We start from the raw sequence: 27,393 nt of genomic DNA on the forward strand, positions 1-27,393 counted from the left end.
CTACTGTAGCTACCTAACACATTCAACTACTGTAGCTACCTAACACATTCAACTGCTGTAGCTACCTAACACATTCAACTGCTGTAGCTACCTAACACATTCAACTGCTGTAGCTACCTAACACATTCAACTACTGTAGCTACCTAACACATTCAACTGCTGTAGCTACCTAACACATTCAACTGCTGTAGCTACCTAACACATTCAACTACTGTAGCTACCTAACACATTCAACTACTGTAGCTACCTAACACATTCAACTACTGTAGCTACCTAACACCTTCAACTACTGTAGCTACCTAACACCTTCAACTACTGTAGCTACCTAACACATTCAACTACTGTAGCTATCTAACACATTCAAGTACTGTAGCTACCTAACACATTCAACTACTGTAGCTATCTAACACATTCAACTACTGTAGCTGCCTAACAAATTCAACTACTGTAGCTACCTAACACATTCAACTACTGTAGCTACCTAACATATTCAACTACTGTAGCTACCTAACACATTCAACTGCTGTAGCTACCTAACACATTCAACTACTGTAGCTACCTAACACATTCAACTACTGTAGCTACCTAACACATTCAACTGCTGTAGCTATCTAACACATTCAACTACTGTAGCTATCTAACACATTCAAGTACTGTAGCTACCTAACACATTCAACTACTGTAGCTACCTAACACATTCAACTACTGTAGCTACCTAACACATTCAACTACTGTAGCTACCTAACACATTCAACTGCTGTAGCTACCTAACACATTCAACTACTGTAGCTACCTAACACATTCAACTACTGTAGCTACCTAACACATTCAACTACTGTAGCTACCTAACACATTCAACTACTGTAGCTACCTAACACATTCAACTACTGTAGCTACCTAACACATTCAACTACTGTAGCTACCTAACACATTCAACTGCTGTATCTACCTAACACATTCAACTACTGTAGCTACCTAACAGATTTGACTACTGTAGCTACCTAACACATTTGACTACTGTAGTTACCTAACACATTCAACTACTGTAGCTACCTAACACATTCAACTACTGTAGCTGCCTAACACATTCAACTACTGTAGCTACCTAACACATTCGACTACTGTAGTTACCTAACACAGTCAACTACTGTAGCTACCTAACAGATTCAACTACTGTAGCTACCTAACACATTCAACTACTGTAGCTACCTAACACATTTGACTACTGTAGTTACCTAACACATTCAACTACTGTAGCTACCTAACACATTCAACTACTGTAGCTACCTAACACATTCAACTACTGTAGCTACCTAACACATTCAACTACTGTAGCTACCTAACAGATTCAACTACTGTAGCTACCTAACACATTCAACTACTGTAGCTGCCTAACACATTCAACTACTGTAGCTGCCTAACACATTCAACTACTGTAGCTGCCTAACACATTCAACTACTGTAGCTACCTAACACATTCAACTACTGTAGCTACCTAACACATTCAACTACTGTAGCTACCTAACACATTCAACTACTGTAGCTACCTAACACATTCAACTACTGTAGCTACCTAACACATTCAACTACTGTAGCTACCTAACACATTCAACTACTGTAGCTACCTTACACATTCAACTACTGTAGCTACCTAACACATTCAACTACTGTAGCTACCTAACACATTCAACTACTGTAGCTACCTAACACATTCAACTGCTGTATCTACCTAACACATTCAACTACTGTAGCTACCTAACAGATTCAACTACTGTAGCTACCTAACACATTCAACTACTGTAGCTACCTAACAGATTCAACTACTGTAGCTACCTAACACATTCAACTACTGTAGCTGCCTAACACATTCAACTACTGTAGCTGCCTAACACATTCAACTACTGTAGCTGCCTAACACATTCAACTACTGTAGCTGCCTAACACATTCAACTACTGTAGCTACCTAACACATTCAACTACTGTAGCTACCTAACACATTCAACTACTGTAGCTACCTAACAAATTCAACTACTGTAGCTACCTAACACATTCAACTACTGTAGCTACCTAACACATTCAACTACTGTAGCTACCTTACACATTCAACTACTGTAGCTACCTAACACATTCAACTACTGTAGCTACCTAACACATTCAACTACTGTAGCTACCTAACACATTCAACTGCTGTATCTACCTAACACATTCAACTACTGTAGCTACCTAACAGATTCAACTACTGTAGCTACCTAACAAATTTGACTACTGTAGTTACCTAACACATTCAACTACTGTAGCTACCTAACACATTCAACTACTGTAGCTGCCTAACACATTCAACTACTGTAGCTACCTAACACATTCAACTACTGTAGCTACCTAACACATTCAACTACTGTAGCTACCTAACACATTTGACTACTGTAGTTAACTAACACATTCAACTACTGTAGCTACCTAACACATTCAACTACTGTAGCTGCCTAACACATTCGACTACTGTAGTTACCTAACACAGTCGACTACTGTAGCTACCTAACAGATTCGACTACTGTAGCTACCTAACAGATTCAACTACTGTAGCTACCTAACACATTCAACTACTGTAGCTACCTAACACATTCAACTACTGTAGCTGCCTAACACATTCAACTACTGTAGCTACCTAACACATTCAACTGCTGTAGCTACCTAACACATTCGACTACTGTAGTTACCTAACACAGTCAACTACTGTAGCTATCTAACACATTCAAGTACTGTAGCTACCTAACACATTCAACTACTGTAGCTACCTAACACATTCAACTACTGTAGCTGCCTAACACATTCAACTACTGTAGCTGCCTAACACATTCAACTAATCTAGCTACCTAACACATTCAACTAATGTAGCTACCTAACACATTCAACTAATGTAGCTACCTAACACATTCAAGTACTGTAGCTACCTAACACATTCAACTGCTGTAGCTACCTGACACATTCAACTGCTGTAGCTACCTAACACACTCAACTACTGTAGCTACCTGACACATTCAACTACTGTAGCTACCTAACACATTCAACTACTGTAGCTACCTAACACATTCAACTACTGTAGCTACCTAACACATTCAACTACTGTAGCTGCCTAACACATTCAACTACTGTAGCTGCCTAACACATTCAACTACTGTAGCTACCTAACACATTCAAGTACTGTAATTAACTAACAAATGCAACTACTGTAGCTATCTAACACATTCAACTGCTGTAGCTACCTAACACATTCAACTACTGTAGCTATCTAACACATTCAACTACTGTAGCTACCTAACACATTCAGCTACTGTAGCTACCTAACAGATTCAACTACTGTAGCTACCTAACACCTTCAACTACTGTAATTAACTAACAGATGCAACTACTGTAATTAACTAACAGATGCAACTTCTGTAGCTATCTAACACATTCAACTACTGTAGCTACCTAACAGATTCAACTACTGTAGCTACGTGACATATTCAACTACTGTAGCTACCTAACACATTCAACTACTGTAATTAACTAACAGATGCAACTACTGTAATTAACTAACAGATGCAACTACTGTAGCTATCTAACACATTTGACTACTGTAGCTACCTAACAGATTCAACTACTGTAGCTACGTGACACATTCAACTACTGTAGCTACCTAACACATTCAACTACTGTAGCTACCTAACACATTCAACTACTGTAGCTACCTAACACATTCAACTGCTGTATCTATCTAACACATTCAACTACTGTAGCTACCTAACACATTCAACTACTGTAGCTACCTAACACATTCAACTACTGTAGCTACCTAACACATTCAACTGCTGTAGCTATCTAACACATTCAACTACTGTAGCTACCTAACACATTCAACTACTGTAGCTACCAAACACATTCAACTACTGTAGCTACCTAACACATTCAACTACTGTAGCTACCTAACACATTCAACTACTGTAGCTACCTAACACATTCAACTACTGTAGCTACCTAACACATTCAACTACTGTAGCTACCTAACACATTCAACTACTGTAGCTACCTAACACATTCAACTACTGTAGCTACCTAACACATTCAACTACTGTAGCTACCTAACACATTCAACTGCTGTAGCTATCTAACACATTCAACTACTGTAGCTACCTAACACATTCAACTACTGTAGCTACCTAACACATTCAACTACTGTAGCTACCTAACACATTCAACTACTGTAGCTACCTAACACATTCAACTGCTGTAGCTACCTAACACATTCAACTACTGTAGCTACCTAACACATTCAACTACTGTAGCTACCTAACACATTCAACTACTGTAGCTACCTAACACATTCAACTACTGTAGCTACCTAACACATTCAACTGCTGTATCTACCTAACACATTCAACTACTGTAGCTACCTAACAGATTCGACTACTGTAGCTACCTAACAGATTCGACTACTGTAGCTACCTAACACATTCAACTACTGTAGCTACCTAACACATTCAACTACTGTAGCTACCTAACACATTCAACTACTGTAGCTGCCTAACACATTCAACTACTGTAGCTACCTAACACATTCGACTACTGTAGCTACCTAACAGATTCAACTACTGTAGCTACCTAACACATTCAACTACTGTAGCTACCTAACACATTCAACTACTGTAGCTGCCTAACACATTCAACTACTGTAGCTACCTAACACATTCAACTACTGTAGCTACCTAACACATTCAACTAATGTAGCTACCTGACACATTCAACTACTTTAGCTATCTAACGCATTCAAGTACTGTAGCTACCTAACACATTCAACTACTGTAGCTACCTAACACATTCAACTACTGTAGCTACCTAACACATTCAACTACTGTAGCTACCTAACACATTCAACTACTGTAGCTGCCTAACACATTCAACTACTGTAGCTACCTAACACATTCAACTAATCTAGCTACCTAACACATTCAACTAATGTAGCTACCTAACACATTCAACTAATGTAGCTACCTAACACATTCAAGTACTGTAGCTACCTAACACATTCAACTGCTGTAGCTACCTAACACATTCAACTACTGTAGCTACCTAACACATTCAACTGCTGTAGCTACCTGACACATTCAACTGCTGTAGCTACCTAACACACTCAACTACTGTAGCTACCTGACACATTCAACTACTGTAGCTACCTAACACATTCAACTACTGTAGCTACCTAACACATTCAACTACTGTAGCTACCTAACACATTCAACTACTGTAGCTACCTAACACATTCAACTACTGTAGCTGCCTAACACATTCAACTACTGTAGCTACCTAACACTTTCAACTACTGTAGCTACCTAACACATTCAACTACTGTAGCTGCCTAACACATTCAACTGCTGTAGCTACATAACACATTCAACTACTGTAGCTACCTAACACATTCAACTACTGTAGCTACCTAACACATTCAAGTACTGTAATTAACTAACAAATGCAACTACTGTAGCTATCTAACACATTCAACTGCTGTAGCTACCTAACACATTCAACTACTGTAGCTATCTAACACATTCAACTACTGTAGCTACCTAACAGATTCAACTACTGTAGCTACGTGACATATTCAACTACTGTAGCTACGTGACATATTCAACTACTGTAGCTATCTAACGCATTCAAGTACTGTAGCTACCTAACAGATTCAACTACTGTAGCTACCTAACAAATTTGACTACTGTAGTTACCTAACACATTCAACTACTGTAGCTACCTAACACATTCAACTACTGTAGCTGCCTAACACATTCAACTACTGTAGCTACCTAACACATTCAACTACTGTAGCTACCTAACAGATTCGACTACTGTAGCTACCTAACACATTTGACTACTGTAGTTACCTAACACATTCAACTACTGTAGCTACCTAACACATTCAACTACTGTAGCTGCCTAACACATTCAACTACTGTAGCTACCTAACACATTCGACTACTGTAGTTACCTAACACAGTCAACTACTGTAGCTACCTAACACATTCAACTACTGTAGCTACCTAACACATTCAACTACTGTAGCTACCTAACACATTCAACTACTGTAGCTGCCTAACACATTCAACTACTGTAGCTACCTAACACATTCAACTGCTGTAGCTACCTAACACATTCGACTACTGTAGTTACCTAACACAGTCAAGTACTGTAGCTACCTAACACATTCAAGTACTGTAGCTACCTAACACATTCAACTACTGTAGCTACCTAACACATTCAACTACTGTAGCTACCTAACACATTCAACTACTGTAGCTACCTAACACATTCAACTACTGTAGCTGCCTAACACATTCAACTAATCTAGCTACCTAACACATTCAACTAATCTAGCTACCTAACACATTCAACTAATCTAGCTACCTAACACATTCAACTAATGTAGCTACCTAACACATTCAAGTACTGTAGCTACCTAACACATTCAACTACTGTAGCTACCTAACACATTCAACTGCTGTAGCTACCTAACACATTCAACTGCTGTAGCTACCTGACACATTCAACTGCTGTAGCTACCTGACACACTCAACTACTGTAGCTACCTGACACATTCAACTACTGTAGCTACCTAACACATTCAACTACTGTAGCTACCTAACACATTCAACTACTGTAGCTACCTAACACATTCAACTACTGTAGCTGCCTAACACATTCAACTACTGTAGCTACCTAACACATTCAAGTACTGTAATTAACTAACAAATGCAACTGCTGTAGCTACCTAACACATTCAACTGCTGTAGCTACCTAACACATTCAACTACTGTAGCTATCTAACACATTCAACTACTGTAGCTACCTAACAGATTCAACTACTGTAGCTACGTGACATATTCAACTACTGTAGCTACGTGACATATTCAACTACTGTAGCTATCTAACGCATTCAAGTACTGTAGCTATCTAACACATTCAACTACTGTAGCTACCTAACACATTCAGCTACTGTAGCTACCTAACAGATTCAACTACTGTAGCTACCTAACACCTTCAACTACTGTAATTAACTAACAGATGCAACTACTGTAATTAACTAACAGATGCAACTTCTGTAGCTATCTAACACATTCAACTACTGTAGCTACCTAACAGATTCAACTACTGTAGCTACGTGACACATTCAACTAATGTAGCTACCTAACACATTCAACTACTGTAGCTACCTAACACATTCAACTACTGTAGCTACCTAACACATTCAACTACTGTAGCTACCTAACACATTCAACTGCTGTATCTATCTAACACATTCAACTACTGTAGTTACCTAACACATTCAACTACTGTAGCTACCTGACACATTCAACTACTGTAGCTACCTAACACATTCAACTACTGTAGCTATCTAACACATTCAACTACTGTAGCTACCTAACACATTCAACTACTGTAGCTGCCTAACACATTCAACTACTGTAGCTACCTAACACATTCAACTACTGTAGCTATCTAACACATTCAACTACTGTAGTTACCTAACACATTCAACTACTGTAGCTACCTGACACATTCAACTACTGTAGCTACCTAACACATTCAACTACTGTAGCTACCTAACACATTCAACTACTGTAGCTACCTAACACATTCAACTACTGTAGCTGCCTAACACATTCAACTACTGTAGCTACCTAACACATTCAAGTACTGTAATTAACTAACAAATGCAACTACTGTAGCTATCTAACACATTCAACTGCTGTAGCTACCTAACACATTCAACTACTGTAGCTATCTAACACATTCAACTACTGTAGCTACCTAACAGATTCAACTACTGTAGCTACGTGACATATTCAACTACTGTAGCTACGTGACATATTCAACTACTGTAGCTATCTAACGCATTCAAGTACTGTAGCTATCTAACACATTCAACTACTGTAGCTACCTAACACATTCAGCTACTGTAGCTACCTAACAGATTCAACTACTGTAGCTACCTAACACCTTCAACTACTGTAATTAACTAACAGATGCAACTACTGTAATTAACTAACAGATGCAACTTCTGTAGCTATCTAACACATTCAACTACTGTAGCTACCTAACAGATTCAACTACTGTAGCTACGTGACATATTCAACTACTGTAGCTACCTAACACATTCAACTACTGTAATTAACTAACAGATGCAACTACTGTAATTAACTAACAGATGCAACTACTGTAGCTATCTAACACATTCAACTACTGTAGCTACCTAACAGATTCAACTACTGTAGCTACGTGACACATTCAACTAATGTAGCTACCTAACACATTCAACTACTGTAGCTACCTAACACATTCAACTACTGTAGCTACCTAACACATTCAACTACTGTAGCTACCTAACACATTCAACTGCTGTATCTATCTAACACATTCAACTACTGTAGCTACCTAACACATTCAACTACTGTAGCTACCTAACACATTCAACTACTGTAGCTACCTAACACATTCAACTACTGTAGCTACCTAACACATTCAACTACTGTAGCTACCTAACACATTCAACTACTGTAGCTACCTAACACATTCAACTACTGTAGCTACCTAACACATTCAACTGCTGTATCTACCTAACACATTCAACTACTGTAGCTACCTAACAGATTCGACTACTGTAGCTACCTAACACATTTGACTACTGTAGTTACCTAACACATTCAACTACTGTAGCTACCTAACACATTCAACTACTGTAGCTGCGTAACACATTCAACTACTGTAGCTACCTAACACATTCAACTACTGTAGCTACCTAACACATTCAACTACTGTAGCTACCTAACACATTCAACTACTGTAGCTACCTTACACATTCAACTACTGTAGCTATCTAACACATTCAACTACTGTAGCTACCTAACACATTCGACTACTGTAGTTACCTAACACAGTCAACTACTGTAGCTACCTAACAGATTCAACTACTGTAGCTACCTAACACATTCAACTACTGTAGCTACCTAACACATTTGACTACTGTAGTTACCTAACACATTCAACTACTGTAGCTACCTAACAGATTCAACTACTGTAGCTACCTAACACATTCAACTGCTGTAGCTACCTAACACATTCAACTACTGTAGCTACCTAGCACATTCAACTACTGTAGCTACCTAACACATTCAACTACTGTAGCTACCTAACACATTCAACTACTGTAGCTACCTAACACATTCAACTACTATAGCTACCTAACACATTCAACTACTGTAGCTACCTAACACATTCAACTACTGTAGCTACCTAACACATTCAACTGCTGTATCTACCTAACAGATTCAACTACTGTAGCTACCTAACACATTCAACTACTGTAGCTGCCTAACACATTCAACTACTGTAGCTACCTAACACATTCAACTACTGTAGCTACCTAACACATTCAACTGCTGTATCTACCTAACACATTCAACTACTGTAGCTACCTAACACATTTGACTACTGTAGTTACCTAACACATTCAACTACTGTAGCTACCTAACACATTCAACTACTGTAGCTGCCTAACACATTCAACTACTGTAGCTACCTAACACATTCAACTACTGTAGCTACCTAACACATTTGACTACTGTAGTTACCTAACACATTCAACTACTGTAGCTACCTAACAGATTCAACTACTGTAGCTACCTAACACAATCAACTACTGTAGCTACCTAACACATTCAACTACTGTAGCTACCTAAAACATTCAACTACTGTAGCTGCCTAACACATTCAACTACTGTAGCTACCTAACAGATTCAACTACTGTAGCTACCTAACACATTCAACTACTGTAGCTACCTAACACATTCAACTACTGTAGCTACCTAACACATTTGACTACTGTAGTTACCTAACACATTCAACTACTGTAGCTACCTAACACATTCAACTACTGTAGCTACCTAACACATTCAACTACTGTAGCTACCTAACACATTCAAGTACTGTAGCTACCTAACACATTCAACTACTGTAGCTACCTAACACATTCAACTACTGTAGCTACCTAACACATTTGACTACTGTAGTTACCTTCTCTCAGATGGAGTAGCGTAAAGCATGACATCTTATTTCTCTCTTCTGGAAGATAAACTAATAACCATGGTGTTATAAACCTAAATATCTTTTCTTTTCTCTTTCTTGTCTTTCTTTTCTCTCTCTCTTTGTAGTTGAGAAAGATAAAAAGCCGGATCCAAATGATCCAGGTGAAGCCCTGTTTGACTTTTAGCTTAGCCCCAATACACACCTACCCTAAACACACACATACACACACTCAGGTGCACTCATGCATGCATGCATGCACGTACACACACACACACACACACACACACACACACACACACCACACACACCACACACACCACACACACCACACACACCACACACACACACACACACACACACACACACACACACACACACACACACACACACACACACACACACACACACTTAAACACATGCAATACAAACATTTAGCACACTAATATTTGTGGAGTGATTGTATTACTTTATAACAACATACTGGGATAATATATACTGTAGATGCATTCATGAAATGATTTTCCATTGTTTTTCCTGATACTATGATACATGTATTGAATAAAGCAAAATACATCAGAAACATAAGCAAAACAATCTCTCACAAATATGCAGACAAAAGGTAGCATCTCCAATGTGTTGAGAGAAATAATGCAATTCGAGCTTGCTTAAATATATCTGGCTATCAGTATTCAAGTACACAACGAGGAAAATTATTACCAATTATTACATTTGTATACAACGAGATTCCATTCTCTGATAACATGATATATTTCATAAAACAGATGAACACATTGGATATGGATGAAGTATAATACATTTGATAATGATAATCACCACATTATCATTCTGCTCATTATACTTCAGTGTAAGGTCTAAGGACCAACATAAAGGCACTGTAAGGAATCTTCTGCATGATCTCTCGTTAGCCTTATGAACTATGCTGTGGGGTTCAGGGTCCTTTTAGCTGCATGGCTACTTAGTAGTCAAGGTAGTACATAGCATAGAGCAGGGTTCCCCAACTGGCAGCCCGACAGTAGTTGGTTTTATTTTGCCCCTAAGTTTTCTTAGAAAAAAAAAATTAATTTTCATTGTTGAAATAAAAGACTGTAAAACCACCAGGAAATCAGCCCCAAGTGATTTTAAATTAAGAAATCTGTAGAGAGCCACCTGAACATATACAAATGTAAGGAAGGTTTGAAATTATTACGTTTCAGTAAAATATTATATCTGTTTGGGCTTCTTGCGGTCAATTTGCAGTCTACAAATGATTTGTAATTATGTTCCGGCCCCCCGACCATCCGCTCCAGAAGAAAATTGGCCCGCGACTGAATCTACTTGATGATCCCTGGCATAGAGTATATGACGTGTGACTAAAATATTACGAGAATAAATAGGCTACACTGAAAGTATAATTTCAACATTTAGACAGATATGATAAACGTGATATGATGAAATTATAATGTACCAATATTAACTCTGTATAGTTCTATTTCCTTATTTCAAATATCATTTGAGCCGTCCAATGATGTTTTGCCACATTATTGTTAATGTTCTGAATATCTAATTTCACCATAATCAATTGTTAATTCAATTGTATGTCAGCAGATAATATGTATATGAAAAAAAGTGTCCAGGTACACCCTAGATCTTACCAGCGATATCTGTTACAAACTCAACATTGAAAATCTCAAGCAACAAAAGCATGAAGACCACAAGAGTATTTTGCATGATAGTGTAACAATGCATTTGTTTTCTCCATGGGATTGATTTAGTCCATCACTTCTACCCGACTGTGTTGTCCCATATCACCTCACACTGACTGTTTACACACCATGTACCAGTTCATTGGGGGCATGCTTTAGAAACCATGATACTCTCATCTTCAGTGTTGGTGGTCAATGTGGTCTGTGTGCGCCAGAGAGAACCCAGAGCACTTATTATGTCTTTCATTTAAAATATCTCTGGAGTTAACGATATCGATGGGAAAAACCATTCTAACAGATTCTGTTAGCTACCCCACTCTGCCTAATTAACCACCCACCCCCCCACCCCCGCCCCCCATCCTTCTGCTCCAGAGAACGTAGGCCGGTTAGTCACGCCCGCCAAAAAACTGGAGGACACTATTCGCCTGGCCGAGCTAGTCATAGAGGTCCTCCAGCAGAACCAGGAACATCATGCGGAGGTGAGTGGGTAACTCCTCCTCTCATCCCTCTCTTTGTCTATGTCCCTTGTTTACCTCCTCTGACTTCTCCTTCATGGCATGGAGAAGGGAGCTTGTACATTCCTTCCTGACACCTTTACATATAATGCTGTCTGTGTGTATGGATGCATTTTTATCAAATATTTAATACACAGCCAGAAATCCTTAATGGGAGATGAATGTTAACATTGTACCAGGGCACTATTTCTACCTGAGGAGGCATTTTAAAGTAGGAAGTATGCAGTTCCCTTCACTTATTCATCATTCATAACCCTGGTGGTACAATGTTACATAAAACATTGGTTGCCTTGAAAGATGGTAATGCCTTAGTCATTTCAGCTCAGTGTGTACAGTAGAGTAGAGAACAGAACAGTATAGGTAGCTCTAATGTAGGCTAGGTGCTCCTAGTCGTACTGAACTGTAGGTGATGCATGCTCATTCCGTGTTAGCTGAGAAATTGGATCATGAAATAGAAACAGCACTAAATAGGTTTTCCCTTTCCTTTGTATTTCCTAAAAGTATAATAAACTAATGTAAACAAACAGCATGACGAACATGTATAGCATATCTATAGGTGATCCTATGGGATCGATAAGATTAATGCAGATAAGCAGATTTATTCTATCTCTCTGACATATGCTTGACAGGCTGCAGTCACAAGTTCTGGAGATCAATCGGTACAGTATAATTATTTACCTTTCTCTTCAGACCCATCACAAACCTCCTCTCCCTATCTATCGCATGTTGACCTGCACAGAGACTAGGGCTGCCCTTAGTGTTGTAAGGTTGAGGGGAATACACTAGAGAGGGATGGGTGGCTGTTGTGTGTGGGTGCAGAAACATCAGCTAACATGCTGAATCTGTAAAGCTCCACTATACTATAGGCTGCACAACATCACTTTGATCATAGAGCATGTCCATGGGGCCATAAAGACTAGTCTTATTTTCTCTAGCAGCATGTTGAAGTGAGATATACCACAGTATTCTCTCTGTGGTTCTTTTAAGGTTTGATTCAATCCAAAACTCTACCATGAATGTCTCTCCTCTCCTCCCTCCATCCAGCTTTAAGTTGGGTTTCAAATTACGGTTCACACTCTTTGAAAATGTAGAACATTCCTCTTCTTGCCGGCTTCTCCTCTTCCATCTCTCTGCTCTATCCCTCCTTCCGTCTTAGAATTGTTCCACTACTCAGAAACCCTTTATATGAATGCCTGATACTGTAGATACACTACTGTTTACTATCCTGTACATCTCCCTGTGTTTTCACTGTCTGTATGATCGGTGATATTCGCTCCCTGCAGGGCAAAGAGGTACGTGGTGAAGTTGAATGAGAACCCCCTCCCCCCTGTAACCCTGTAATGGTTTGTGCATGTCCACTAAATGCCCTGCCCCCTTTCTCTGAAGTGTTGGTACAGTTGTCCAGGACTTCTCCTTTGAGCCTGTTGTGAACGATGGTGCCTGTTGCAGCACTAGAGCCTGTACCCTCTCTGGCTGAGCCTGAGCACTGAGCCTGGGTGTGCAGTAGAGGCCAAGGCCTTGCCTGAGTTCCCCTCCCCCAACATACAGTAGGATGGAGCCCCCAATTTACCTGTCCATCCCTCCTTCCTGGAACTATAACCTCCCCCTGAGTCCACACTCACTCCCCCTGCCCTGTGTACGATGATGGAGCTTGTACAGGTCTGCTGCGTGTACTATAGCACTAATGATTTATTGTGTTGTAAATAGTCTTGGATGGGGTGGGCAGGTAACTGGGCAGACAGTAGGTAAGTGAGGACTTGACTGCAATGCCGTACCACTGCGCTGGGCTAGCTATAGTCCCCCTATGGCAGATATTTTTCAGGGGATATTGATTCGATATGGAATAAAAGCATGCAACATAACTGGAATGATTAAGCTTTTCAAAGTTTAATCAGTTTCCCCTCTTGGAATTTGTCAAATGTCAAGTTTTTCCAAAGATGAGCAAATGAACTGCGAGCACAGGAGCAACATCAACAGAAGCAGAAATTTCAATGAAAACAGACATGGATAAATACCTCCTTCTGACCTACTAAGTAGCATTGTTCACCCTAACTAGTCATCCTGAAAATCACTGAGGAGACCCATATCAAGTACCTTGGTCTGTCCACAAATTGTCCCTCTGAAGACCCTGTAGTTAGTAGAGAAGCTATGTGCTGCAGTCTTCGGTCAGTGTGCCTACTTCCTATTATATGGCAGAGTGCAGTGCATGGACATGACCTGTGTCACATTCACATCTACAGAGGAATGTTCTGTTGGTATGGCAATGATGTGAATGGTGGAAACCCGAGCTGCTTCCTGGTCCTGGAGAGCAAAGCATGTAGGGAGTTTTCCACATCAGTTTGCATGAGAAAAGGTACCTTAAGGCACCCCCCTCCCCCACGCCAGGCTGTGACCCTCCCTCAATCTATAGATTAATTATCAATAATCAATGAATACAACATAATTACTCAGCTTTATGATATCATTATGCTATTTTTGGCTTTGTGTATAAATGTATTGTAAAGTTCTTCTCACGTTGGTGAGAGGCTAGCTAAGGTTTTAAGCAGCCCAGATCCCTTTAGTCTTCACCAGCAAGAGCTGTGGATTGGTTTTACTCATTATTGGAGAACACATGGGTTTGCAAGGCTACAGACATCCATTACTATAGTTAACTACATAAAATCACTACATTTAACGGCCAACAATCCAAGTACACTGTGCCTACCTACCTACACATAATATCAGTCCACAGTGCTTTGCTGGTGTGGGGTTTGTTAGAGCTCTGATTAGCTCCAGTACGTGTGTGATCCTTCCCAGTCTGCTCTGCCCCCTCGCTGTCCAGCCTACTCTACCCCATATCCTCACACCCTGACTGGGGCTTGTGTTCAACATTCACCCCCTCCCTGGTTCTGTCTCTGTCCTGTCCGTGGTGTGTGTGTGTGTCTAGGCCTTTGCCTGGTGGTCTGACCTGATGACGGAGCACGCTGAGACCTTCCTGGCCATGTACGCTGTGGACATGGACGCTGCCCTGGAGATTCAGTCTCCTGAGAGCTGGGACAGCTTCCCTCTCTTCCAGCTCCTCAACGACTTCCTCCGCACAGACTGTACGTTTCCTGTTTCTCTTCCTATATACACCAATGGCCTTCTCCAATAAACATTAAGGAACAAGTTAGATTCATGTCATATCTTGGAATGTGAAAGAGATTAACCACCCACTCAAAAGTCCAAAGTTTTCACCCATCTTAAACAGCTAAAGGTGGCTGTGGCATTTCTCCAGGAATCACACCTTAGAAACAGTGATTCAGAAGAGATTATTTTCAAAAACACGTACTGTTCTGTGCTATACTAACACTGCTTGGTCCTGCCCCTTTGTGACATTTATGTTATAATATCAATACTGTATTCTCTCTCTCCCTCTTCTGCCTAAATCCCTGCCCTTCTATGATGTTTATTAACAATATAACTATAAAACAATGTTTATTGCTATAATCTCTTTATTTTCTCTCTCTTCTTCTGCTTCTAGATCACCTGTGCAACGGGAAATTCCACAAACACCTGCAGGACCTCTATTCTCCCCTGGTGGTTAGATATGTGGACCTGATGGAGTCCTCCATCGCTCAGTCTATCACCAGGGGGTGTGAGGGAGAGTCCTGGGTGCCTGTAAAGTAAGGGACCGTCCATCCTCTCACTAACTGTCTGCTCTTTAGGATGGCTAGAGAGGCCAGGAGAGAGACACTCTTACAAGACTACTATACCTCATGTTGTTCAGTCCTTAATGAAATTTTACTGCCTCACCACACTCCTCAGTCAGAGTTTCTTTTCTGACAAGGAAAACATATCCCGATAGGCATTAATTCAACTTTTATTAGGATACAAAGGCCTTGGAGATTAGTTATTCCAACTTCAGAAACAAATTAAACCTGAATATGATGGTACGACTCATAAGGTATTATTAAAACGATTAGTTTTATTGTCAGAAGCTCTAAGCTTTAGTGTATATTGTTCTGTTTAGCTGAAGTCGATCTCCAATATTTCCATCCTTTTTGTTTCATGGTCTAACGTTCATAGTGTGTGCTTTGAAATGTCGCTAGGGACAGAAGCTCTCCGGTGTAGTTTTTGTTTCTAATTTGCTCTTTTTCACTTTGTAAGTAATTCTTATTGATTTGTCATTCCATTTACATTTTGCTTTGCTTTCTTCATAAAGGAAGCTCTTTACAAAGCTCTAAACCTCAAAAGAAAATGCATATTTCTAGACTATAGGTCTTGTGTTTATATAACTTTGCTGTTTTGTCTTACTGCTCCTTTTATACTGTATGTGTCTCTGTGTCTCTGAAATCCACCGCTTATTCTGAATGTAGTAGGTCCTCTTTTTCTATGTGCTTCAGAAAACATCTGCTTCTCTAACTGTTGCTCTTGTTTGTGTGGTATTTACATACTATGTATCATGTCAGAAGATGATCGGTTTCTTTATGTGACTTTTCCTCTTGTGTTCTGTATTTGATTACTTTTACTGTACAGTGTCACATGGCTTTGATCTGCAGCAGTGTCTACATTACCACTGTTCTGGATTTATTTTGTTCTTTTTGTCTGTCTCTTCTGCAGGAGCTTAACAAGTAATCTGCCCAATGTGAATCTCCAAATACCAAATGTCAACCTCCAAATTCCCAAAGTACCAAATCTGCCGCCAGTAGCAGGACTATCAGTTAACCTTCCGACAATGCCTAGCTTTTCCACCCCGTCATGGATGGCTGCTATCTATGTCCCTGAGTGTGTATTCAACTAGTTCACCTTAGATTTATGTGCATCAGCAACGTATTGCCTTGGTATGAAGATGTCCCCTAGGTCCCCATGTCACAGGTCATTGACAATTAAAATATTGATTTACATTTTGAAATATCTCCCAATGACCTGCTTAGACATTATGTAAGGGAAAATAGCTTATTTCTCAACTCCATAGGCTAGAGCATGGCACATTCCAGATATGACTACTTTACCCTTACGTTCCTCAAATCAAATCTGGGGTAAACATTAAAGCAGAGTGCTCTTTACCGATCCTATCATGTTCATGCCAAGAGCACTGCAAAGGGGTTAAATACAGTAGTTTAGGCTTGTTTAGAGTTTAGACTTGTTTGTTCTTGAAATGAATGGCTATCTGATGCCTTCTCATTTCCCCTCAACATGCATGCAGTTGAGCTGTGAGGTACAGAGATACAGATCCAAACCATCTCTCACTGGAAGTGTTGGGCTTTGTTGCACTGAACTCTATTGCAGCAGTGGACATAATTCATCTGGAATTTTCTGTCCAATGTGTATCTTTCCTCCTCTCTCCAACAGTTTTCATAATTGCACTAGCTGTAGAGAATAAAGTCGTTTGTCCATAGTGCTCATGAATAGTTGACTGTACCACTGATTGCTAATAGAATACACAGTTGCCTCAGCACTCTGTATGAATATTACTGGTCATGGCTCACATGACTTTCTATGGCCAGTGGGATAGGGTGTGTGGGGCTGGTGGTTAGCGGGTGTTTTCATTCTAGTGTTTTATGGGATGGGGAGGGGTGGGTAGAGACTCCATCTGGTTGTAACTGGGTGGGTGGACTGTTAGCTGAATGCTCTGAAGCAACCACTGCTTCAGTGCAGCTGGCATCCAATATAGTAGAGATCTGCCCCCTCTCCTGTCCTCTTCCTCTCCTCCTCCTCTTGCTTTTCCTGCATCCCCCTATCCCAGTCAGCTCTACCCAGGATGACAGCAACTTCAGACAGGACTGCATGGTGTGTTTAATAGCTACTATACTGTAGTATACCCGCCTAGTACCACCAGCCTGAGGACATGGGGGGTGAGAGAGGGGGCTGCTCTTCAAGAGTTGTATTTTCTGTGATTGATCGTGTATACCCAAAACAAACCAAGTTCAATAGAGATCAATTAAACCTACTTTTGAACACAAAATTATAGCCATGTTTCAAGGCACGCCTTCCCTTACCTCTCTACTCCCTCGCTCTGTATAGACACAAGTCAGCCTGTGAGATATCTGCAGTGACAATCCTGCATGATTCCACTTCACACCTAAAGGGTTAATAATAACCATGTGCTACAGAATGGTTATTTCAATGTTGGAGTCAACCCTGACCTTTTATTTCCCCCACAAACTGACTGTCTGTCTAAAGAGAAGATCTGATATTTATAAGTTGAGTTAATATGAAGGACATTACTCTGGAACAGTCGGTCGGTGTGTGGTTAGAATAAAGGACCTTTGACCCCAGTAGTTGAGGTGTGGAGGACCAGCATCCTCCTTTACACCCCCCTGACCCCTCTGTCTTCTGTGACCTTTGCCCTCTGACCTGTTTGTGTTTGGGTGTGCCGTTGGTGTGCAGCAATGGCTCTGGGACATCGGAGGACTTGTTTTGGAAGCTGGAGGCGCTGCAGACCTTCATCAGGGACCTACACTGGCCCGAGGAGGAGTTTTCCAAACACCTGGAGAACCGCATGAAGCTCATGTCCAGCGACATGATCGAGAACTGCGTCAAACGGTGTGTGTGTGTTGTGTGTATGTTTCTGTGCTGGATTCGATGTAATGTGGTTGTCAGTGTATGTGGGGGTCGGTGCATGTGTGTGTCAAATCAAATCCAATCAAATTTTATTGGTCACGTACACATGGTTAGCAGATGTTAATGCGATTGCAGCGAAATGCTTGTTTCTAGTTCCGACCATGCAGTAATATCTAACAAGTAATCTAACAATTTCACAACAACTACCTTTTACACACACAAGAGTAAAGGAATGAATAAGAATATGTACATATAAATATATGGATGAGCGATGGCCGAACGGCATAGGCAAGATGCAGTAGATGGTATAGAGTACAGTACATACATATGAGATGAGTAATGTAGGGTATGTAAACATTATATAAAGTGACATTGTTTAAAGTGACTAGTGATACATTTATTACATCCGATTTTTAATTGTTATAGTGGCTAGAGATAAGAGTCAGTATGTTGACAGCAGCCACTCAATGTTAGTGATGGCTGTTTAACAGTCTGATGGCCTTGAGATAAAAGCTGTTTTTCACTCTCTCGGTCCCGTCTTAAATGCACCTGTACTGACCTCGTCTTCTGGATGATAGCGGGGTGAACAGGCAGTGGCTCGGGTGGTTGTTGTCCTTGATGATCTTTTTGGCCTTCCTGTGACATCGGGTGGTGTAGGTGTCCTGGAGGGAAAGGTAGTTTGCCCCCGGTGATGCGTTGTGCAGACCTCACTACCCTCTGGAGAGCCTTACGGTTGTGGGCGGAGCAGTTGCCGTACCAGGCGGTTATACAGCCCGACAGGATGCTCTCGATTGTGCATCTGTAAAAGTTTGAGTGTTTTAGGTGACAAGCCAAATTTATTCAGCCTCCTGAGGTTGAAGAGGCGCTGCTGCGTCTTCTTCACCACGCTGTCTGTGTGGGTGGACCAATTCAGTTTCTCTTTGATGTGTACGCCGAGGAACTTAAAACTTTCCACCTTCTCCACTACTGTCCCGTCGATGTGGATAGGGGGGTGCTCCCTCTACTGTTTCCTGAAGTCCACGATCATCTCCTTTGATTTGTTGACATTGAGTGTGAGGTAATTTTCCTGACACCACACTCCGAGTGCACTCACCTCCTCCCTGTAGGCCGTCTCGTTGTTGTTGGTAATCAAGCCTACCACTGTAGTGTCGTCTGCAAACTTGATGATTGAGTTGGAGGCGTGCATGGCCACGCAGTCGTGGGTGAACAGGGAGTACAGGAGAGGGCTGAGAACGCACCCTTGTGGGGCCCCAGTGTTGAGGATCAGTGGGGTGGAGATGTTGTTTCCTACCCTCTCCACCTGGGGGCGGCCCGTCAGAAAGTCCAGGTCCCAGTTGCACAGGGCGGGGTCGAGACCCAGGGTCTCGAGCTGATTGACGAGTTTGGAGGGTACTATGGTGTTAAATGCTGAGCTGTAGTCAATGAAAAGCTTTCTTACATAGGTATTCCTCTTGTCCAGATGGGATAGGGCAGTCGGCAGTGTGATTGCGATTGCGTCGTCTGTGGACCTATTGGGGTGGTAAGCAAATTGGAGTGGGTCTAGGGTGTCAGGTAGGGTGGAGGTGATATGATCCTTGACAAGTCTCTCAAAGCACTTCATGATGACGGAAGTGAGTGCTACGGGGCGATAGTCGTTTAGCTCAGTTACCTTCGCTTTCTTGGGAACAGGAACAATGGTGGCCCTCTTGAAGCATGTGGGAACAGCAGACTGGGATAGGGATTGATTGAATAAGTCCGTAAACACACCAGCCAGCTGGTCTGGACGGCATCCCTAGGACGCGGCTAGGGATGCCGTCTGGACCGGCAGCCGTGCGAAGGTTAACACGTTTAAATGTTTTACTCATTTTGGCTGCGGTGAAGGAGAGCCCGCAGGTTTTGGTAGCGGGCTGTGTCGGTGGCACTGTATTTTCCTCAAAGCGAGCAAAGAAGTTGTTTAGTTTGTCTGGGAGCAAGACATCGGGGTCTGCGACGGGGCTGGTTTTCTTTTTGTAGTCCGTGATTGACTATAGACCCTGCCACACACCTCTCGTGTCTGAGCCGTTGAATTGTGACTCTACTTTGTCTCTATACTGACTTAGCTTGTTTGATTGCCTTGCGGAGGGAATAGCTACACTGTTTGTATTCGGTCACGTTTCCGGTCGCCTTGCCCTGATTAAAAGCAGTGGTTCGCGCTTTCAGTTTTGCTCGAATGCTGCCATCAATCCACATTTTCTGGTTGGGGAACGTTTTAATTGTCGCCGTGGGTACAACATCACCCTGATGCACTTGCTAATAAACTCGCTCACCGAATCAGCTTATACATCAATGTTGTTGTCCGACGCTATCCGGAACATATCCCAGTCCACGTGATCGAAGCAATCTTGAAGCGTGAGCGATTGGTCGGACCAGCATTGAATAGAACTGAGCATGGGCGTTTCCTTTTTTAGTTTCTGTCTATAGGCTGGGAGCACCAAAATGGAGTCATGGTCAGATTTGACGAAAGGAGGGCGAGGGAGGGCTTTGTATGTGTCGCGGAAGTTAGAGTAACAATGATCCAGAATTTTGCCAGCCCGGATCGCACGTTTGATATGCTGATAAAATTTAGGGAGCCTTGTTTTCAGATTAGCCTTGTTAAAATCCCCAGCTACAATAAATGCAGCCTCAGGATATGTGGTTTCCAGTTTACATAGAGTCAAAATAAGTTCTTTCAGGGCCGTCGAGGTGTCTGCTTGGAGGGGATATACACGACTGTGATTATAATCGAAGAGATTTCTCTTGGTAGATAATGCGGTCGGCATTTGATTGTAAGGAATTCTAGGTCAGGTGAACAAAAGGAATTTAGTTCCTGTATGTTGTTGTGATCACACCACGACTCGTTAATCATAAGGCATACACCCCCGCCCCTCTTCTTACCAGAGAGATGTTTGTTTCTGTCGGCGCAATGCGTGAAGAAACCAGGTGGCTGTACCGACTCTGATAACGTATTCCGAGTGAGCCATGTTTCCGTGAAACGGAGAATGTTACAATGTCTCTCTGGAAGTTTACCATTGCTCGGATTTCGTCTACCTTGTTGTCAAGAGACTGGACATTGGCGAGTAGTATACTCGGGAGCGGTCGGCGATGTGTCCGTCTACGGAGCCTGACCAGAAGACCGCTCTGTTTGCCCCTTCTGCGATGCCGTTGTTTTGGGTCGCCTGCTGGGATCCTATCCATTGTCCTGGGTGGTGGGCCAAACAGAGGATCCGCTTTGAGAAAGTCTTATCCCTGGTCGTAATGTTGGTAAATTGACTTTGCTCTTATATCCAATAGTTCATCCCGGCTGTATGTAATAAGACTTAAGATTACCTGGGGTAACGGTGTAAGAAATAATACATAAAAAACAAAATACTGCATAGTTTTCTAAGAACGCGAAGCGAGGCAGTGTTGTGTTGTGTCTGTGTTGCTGTTTGTGTCTCTCGATCATGTGGCTGGACATGAGCCTCTGCCTCAAACAAAATATGGTACATTACATAGAGATGTTCCCTGATGTGTATTGCAGCACTAAGATGGCATTTGAGTCCAAGCTGGCAAAGAGCAGCAGGGGAACAGACTTCCGCATCTCGGCAGCAATATGCACCATGTTCAATGTGATGGTGGACGCGAAGGACCAGTCCGCCAAGCTGTGTGCCATGGAGATGGGCCAGGAGGTAAGAATGTGGTGCAAAGGTTGTGGGTTCAATTCCCACAAGGGATCACATACACCTACTAGAAAATGTACCACCAAAATAGATGAACTGTGTGTTATTTTGGTATTTCAGAAACAGTACCACGCCCAAATAGATGAACTGATTGAGGAGAGTGTGAAAGACATGATCCAACTCATGGTGGCTAAGGTACACTTCACTCTTCTTCTTTCTTATAGAAGTTGTCCATCCTAACGATACGTGACTCATATTGTGGTTGGCCTCAGCTTTCTTTGTGGTACTAGAAAAGAAGAACAAGGTGATTTGTGGTCTGGGATAAATCCATTTGTTAGTTGTTTGTAACCATTTCACTGTTGCATTCGGCGCATGTGACAAATACAATTTGATTAGATTTTTTTATTTATTGTTTGTGTGTCTCACTTCTTCTTAGTTTGTGGTTATTCTGGAGGCCCTGTTGGCGAAGATCTCCCGATATGATGAAGGCACTCTCTTCTCATCTTTCATGTCATTCACGGTAAGACTAGACTTCTCTACTGTATCTCCTCCAATATCATGGCAGATGGAACTGTGTTTCAGTCAATTATTTTAGTTATATTGGTGACTGTGCAAATGTTGCAATTCTCATCTTTTCTTGTCACATTCTGTCTGTAATTTCAGGTGAAAGCTGCGTCTAAGTATGTGGATGTCCCTGTAAGTGTGCTGCAGTCCAAATTGATATCTGTAAAATGTCAAACCAGTAAAGCTATGTGTTCTGAAAGGAAGTACAAATAATTCAGTACATTCTTATGTGTTTGGGAGGATTTTACTGTGCTGTGCAGAGAAGATACATTTTTCTCCCATAACCCCCTCCCTCTGCCCCTCCCAACCCTGCCTCTATTTATTATCTTTAACACGTTTTACTGTGTGAGTAGGTACAGTTGAAGTCGGAAGTTTGCATACACTTTGGTTGGAGTCATTAAAACTCGTTTTTCAACCACTCCACAAATTTCTTGTTAACAAACTATAGTTTTGGCAAGTCGGTTAGGACATCTACTTTGTGCATGACACAAGTAATTTTTCCAACAATTGTTTACAGACAGATTATTTCACTTATAATTCACTGTATCACAATTCCAGTGGGTCAGAAGTTTAAATACACTATGTAGACTGTGCCTTTAAACAGCTTGGAAAATTCCAGAAAATGATGTCATGGCTTTAGAAGCTTCTGATAGGCTAATTGACATCATTTGAGTCAATTGGAGGTGTACCTGTGGATATGTTTCAAGGCCTACCTTCAAACTCAGTGCCTCTTTTCTTGACATCATGCGGAAATCAAAAGAAATCAGCCAAGAACTCAGAAAATAATTGTGGACCTCCACAAGTCTGGTTCATCCTTTGGAGCAATTTCCAAATGCCTGAAGGTACCACGTTCATCTGAACAAACAACAGTACGCAAGTATAACACCATGGGACCACGCAGCCGCCATACTGCTCAGGAAGGAGACGCGTTCTGTCTCCTGGAGATGATCGTACTTTGGTGCGAAAAGTGCAAATCAATCCCAGAACAACAGCAATGGACCTTGTGAAGATGCTGGAGGAAACAGGTACAAAAGTATCTATAGCCACAGTAAAACGAGTCCTATATCGACATAACCTGAAAGGCCGCTCAGCAAGGAAGAAGCCACTGCTCCAAAACCGCCATAAAAAAGCCAGACTACGGTTTGCAACTGCACATGGGGACAAATATCGTACTTTTTGGAGAAATGTCCTCTGGTCTGATGAAACAAAAATAGAACTGTTTGGCCATAATGACCATCGTTATGTTTGGAGGAAAAAGGGGGAGGCTTGCAAGCCGAAGAACACCATCCCAACCGTGAAGCATGGGAGTGGCAGCATCATGTTGTGGGGGTGCTTTGCTGCAGGAGGGACTGGTGCACTTCACAAAATAAATGGCATAATCTCAAGACATCAGTCAGGAAGTTAAAGCTTGGTCACAAATGGGTCTTCCAAATGGACAATGACCCCAGGAATATTTCCAAAGTTGTGTCAAAATGGCTTAAGGACAACAAAGTCAAGGTTTTAGAGTGGCCATCACAAAGCCCTGACCTCAATCCTATAGAAAGTTTGTGGGCAGAACTGAAAAAGCATGTGCGAGCAAGGAGGCCTACAAACCTGACTCGGTTACACCAGCTCTATCAGGAGGAATGGGCCAAAATTCACTCAACTTATTTTGGGAAGCTTGTAGAAGGCTACCTGAAACGTTTGACCCAAGTTAAACAATTTTAAGGCAATGCTACCAATACTAATTGTGTGTATGTAAACGTCTGACCCACTGGGAATGTGATGAAGCTGAAATAAATAATTCTCTCTACTATTTTTCTGACATCTCACATTCTTAAAATAAGGTGGTGATCCTAATTGACCTAAAACAGGGCATTTTTACTAGGATTAAATTTCAGGAATTGTGAAAAACTGAGTTTGAATGTATTTGGCTAAAGTGTATGTTATCTTCCGACTTCAACTGAATTTAGTACATTACATCATAATTTAATTTCAGAGTTTTCAATATTTTATTTATTTTCCATATTCTTTAGTATATTTTAAATACATTTTTGCATAATACAAATGACTGATTTACAATGATTCTGTTTCTGGTGTGTTTGCAGAAGCCTGGGATGGATGTTGCCGATGGTTACGTGACCTGTGTCCGCCACTCTCAGGACATCCTGCGAGATAAGGTCAATGAGGAGGTGTATATAGAAAGGTTATTTGATGTAAGTAAGATGCCTCCTCCTCACCAATAGGAAGGGGGGGTTCCAAAATGTGGCAAAACAATTGTGACAGAGAAGGGATATGATATGTCACATTTTGAGACCATGGGCTGTGTGTGTATACCTATCACAGCCTGGTACAGAAGAGGGCTGTGTTTTATCCTCCTCTAGTGGCTTTTCTCTTCCATCTTTTCTTCCTCCTCTGCTGCTGCCCACTGTATTCTGGTATGCATTGCCACAGTACTTTTGGACCTTTGGGAATTGGTTGGATCCCTTTTGTTTACAAGCAAAGAATCCAAACAAGCACCATCAGGCAGGATTATCGAAAGCAGTGCTCTCTGGGTAAAGAAAGATATGTGATTATGTACAGATCATCTAATTCACTCCAACACTAGGATACATAATAACTAACATTCATTTTCTATGTAAATAATCTTGAATATTATATAGCACTTTACAATACAGATGTCGGATCTTAATTTGTGGATTAAAATTAAAGGACATTTTTGTAGGGGTTGATACATTTTTCGTAAGGAAAAATCAAGCCTGAAATTTCAATGTGGAAAATACAAACTTCAGAAGCCTTTTTAAACCTCAAACACTCTAAAAGATTTAAATGCCATGCATTGCAGGAAAGTTCTCCTGCAACAGGGTGATCAAATGAAGATCCTACATCTGTACACGTTCACGTTTGAGGTGATCAAATGAAGATCCTACATCTGTACACATTCACGTTTGAATCGGTCTGGCAAATGCCAGGGATATGAGAGCACTGTCTTACAAGCACGTAATCCTTATGTGGTACATTTGAAATAATGTGTCCACCATTTCCGTGAGGTGTACTACAGTGATGTGTGTCTGCTTCATACCCCTGAAATGTATAAACTGTACAGTATTGTGGTGCACAGATGTGTGTGTGTGTTGGCTTTGTGTGTCTGAGAGGTGTGCGGTACAGTGATTCAGTATGTGTATTAGCTGTGTATTAGTGTGTTTGAGAGGTATTATTTGTGCAGTAGCATTCTGTTCCAGCGCTGTCACTGTGTGTTGGCTTTGTGTGTTTGAGAGGTGTGCTGTTTTGTGCTTGAGAGGTGTGTTGTACTACTGTGAAGTATGTTTATTTTCATCTTTGAAGTCAACACTGGCTGTCCCTGTCTGTCTCCTTGTATTTCTACGCTGCTAAAACGTACCTCCTCCCTACTGTTTCTGATGTGTGGCTGTTAGTATAGCTGCTTCTGACCTGGCCCTACCATGTTTGACTGTTTACGTCTTTTGAGCTGTGGATGTTTTGGTTGCAACAGTGTTTAACTTTGTATTTCCGTTAGTGTCTGATGATTAGATTGGTGGTTTTATAAACATTATTTCCCTCCTAATGCTATTATATTCCATCCATCTCTTTGCATGTATTGGCAAAACTCCCCAAAGCTGCATCTCGCTCTCTCTCTTTCTATCTTTCACTTATTAATTTCAACAACTTTACTTTTTTTCTCTCTCTCTCAATTCTTTCTTTCTTTATTGCCCCCATAACTCCTACCGCCTTATCTCTCTTCAGAAAGTGGCACTTATCTCTAATGTTGCATTGTTTTAGCACATTATGTTGAATGGCATGAATTCAAGTCAAATAATCTACCTGTGTACATCTTCTAGCATGACCCTTCTCCTCTTAGAGTTCTGCCTCAGTCCTACTACTATACTACCATACTAACATACTACCATACCCCTATACTACTATACTACCATACTACTACTGTATACTACCATACTAACATACTACCATACCCCTATACTACTATACTACCATACTACTATAGTACCGTACTGCTACTGTATACTGCCATACTACCATACCACTATGCAACTATACTACCATACCAACATACTACTACTATATACTACCATACTACCATACCACTATATTACCATACTAATATACTACCATACTACTATACTAACATACTACTACACTACCATACTACTACAGTGCCTTCGGAAAGTATCCAGACCCCTTGACTTCCCACATTCTGTTACGTTACAGCCTTACTCTATAAATGGATGAAATTGTTTTTTCCCTCATCAATACCCCATAACGGCAAAGCAAAACCAGATTTTTAAATATTTTTTTGCTAAT

General features: G+C 41.1%; 1 protein-coding gene across 12 annotated transcripts in view; it reads left to right on the forward strand.

Moving 5' to 3' along the window:
- LOC120064617 (calcium-dependent secretion activator 1-like) overlaps positions 1-27,393 on the forward strand; it is a 183,158-nt gene that overhangs the window by 152,598 nt on the left and 3,167 nt on the right. For 3 of the 12 annotated variants that reach the window (XM_039015227.1, XM_039015233.1, XM_039015234.1), the window contains 9 exons: positions 12,189-12,295; positions 15,258-15,414; positions 15,834-15,975; positions 18,683-18,838; positions 22,374-22,521; positions 22,633-22,707; positions 22,949-23,032; positions 23,176-23,208; positions 25,164-25,271. In XM_039015227.1, coding sequence (XP_038871155.1) covers positions 12,189-12,295; positions 15,258-15,414; positions 15,834-15,975; positions 18,683-18,838; positions 22,374-22,521; positions 22,633-22,707; positions 22,949-23,032; positions 23,176-23,208; positions 25,164-25,271 — 1,010 coding nt within the window. Of the gene's footprint in view, positions 1-12,188; positions 12,296-13,614; positions 13,624-15,257; positions 15,415-15,833; positions 15,976-16,912; positions 17,078-18,682; positions 18,839-22,373; positions 22,536-22,631; positions 22,708-22,948; positions 23,033-23,175; positions 23,209-25,163; positions 25,272-27,393 lie in introns of all 12 variants that reach the window. The other 9 variants (XM_039015223.1, XM_039015224.1, XM_039015226.1 and 6 more) reach the window with 9 other exon arrangements.

This window comes from Salvelinus namaycush, chromosome 20 (genome assembly GCF_016432855.1).
Source record: "Salvelinus namaycush isolate Seneca chromosome 20, SaNama_1.0, whole genome shotgun sequence".
NCBI classification, from domain to species: domain Eukaryota; kingdom Metazoa; phylum Chordata; class Actinopteri; order Salmoniformes; family Salmonidae; genus Salvelinus; species Salvelinus namaycush.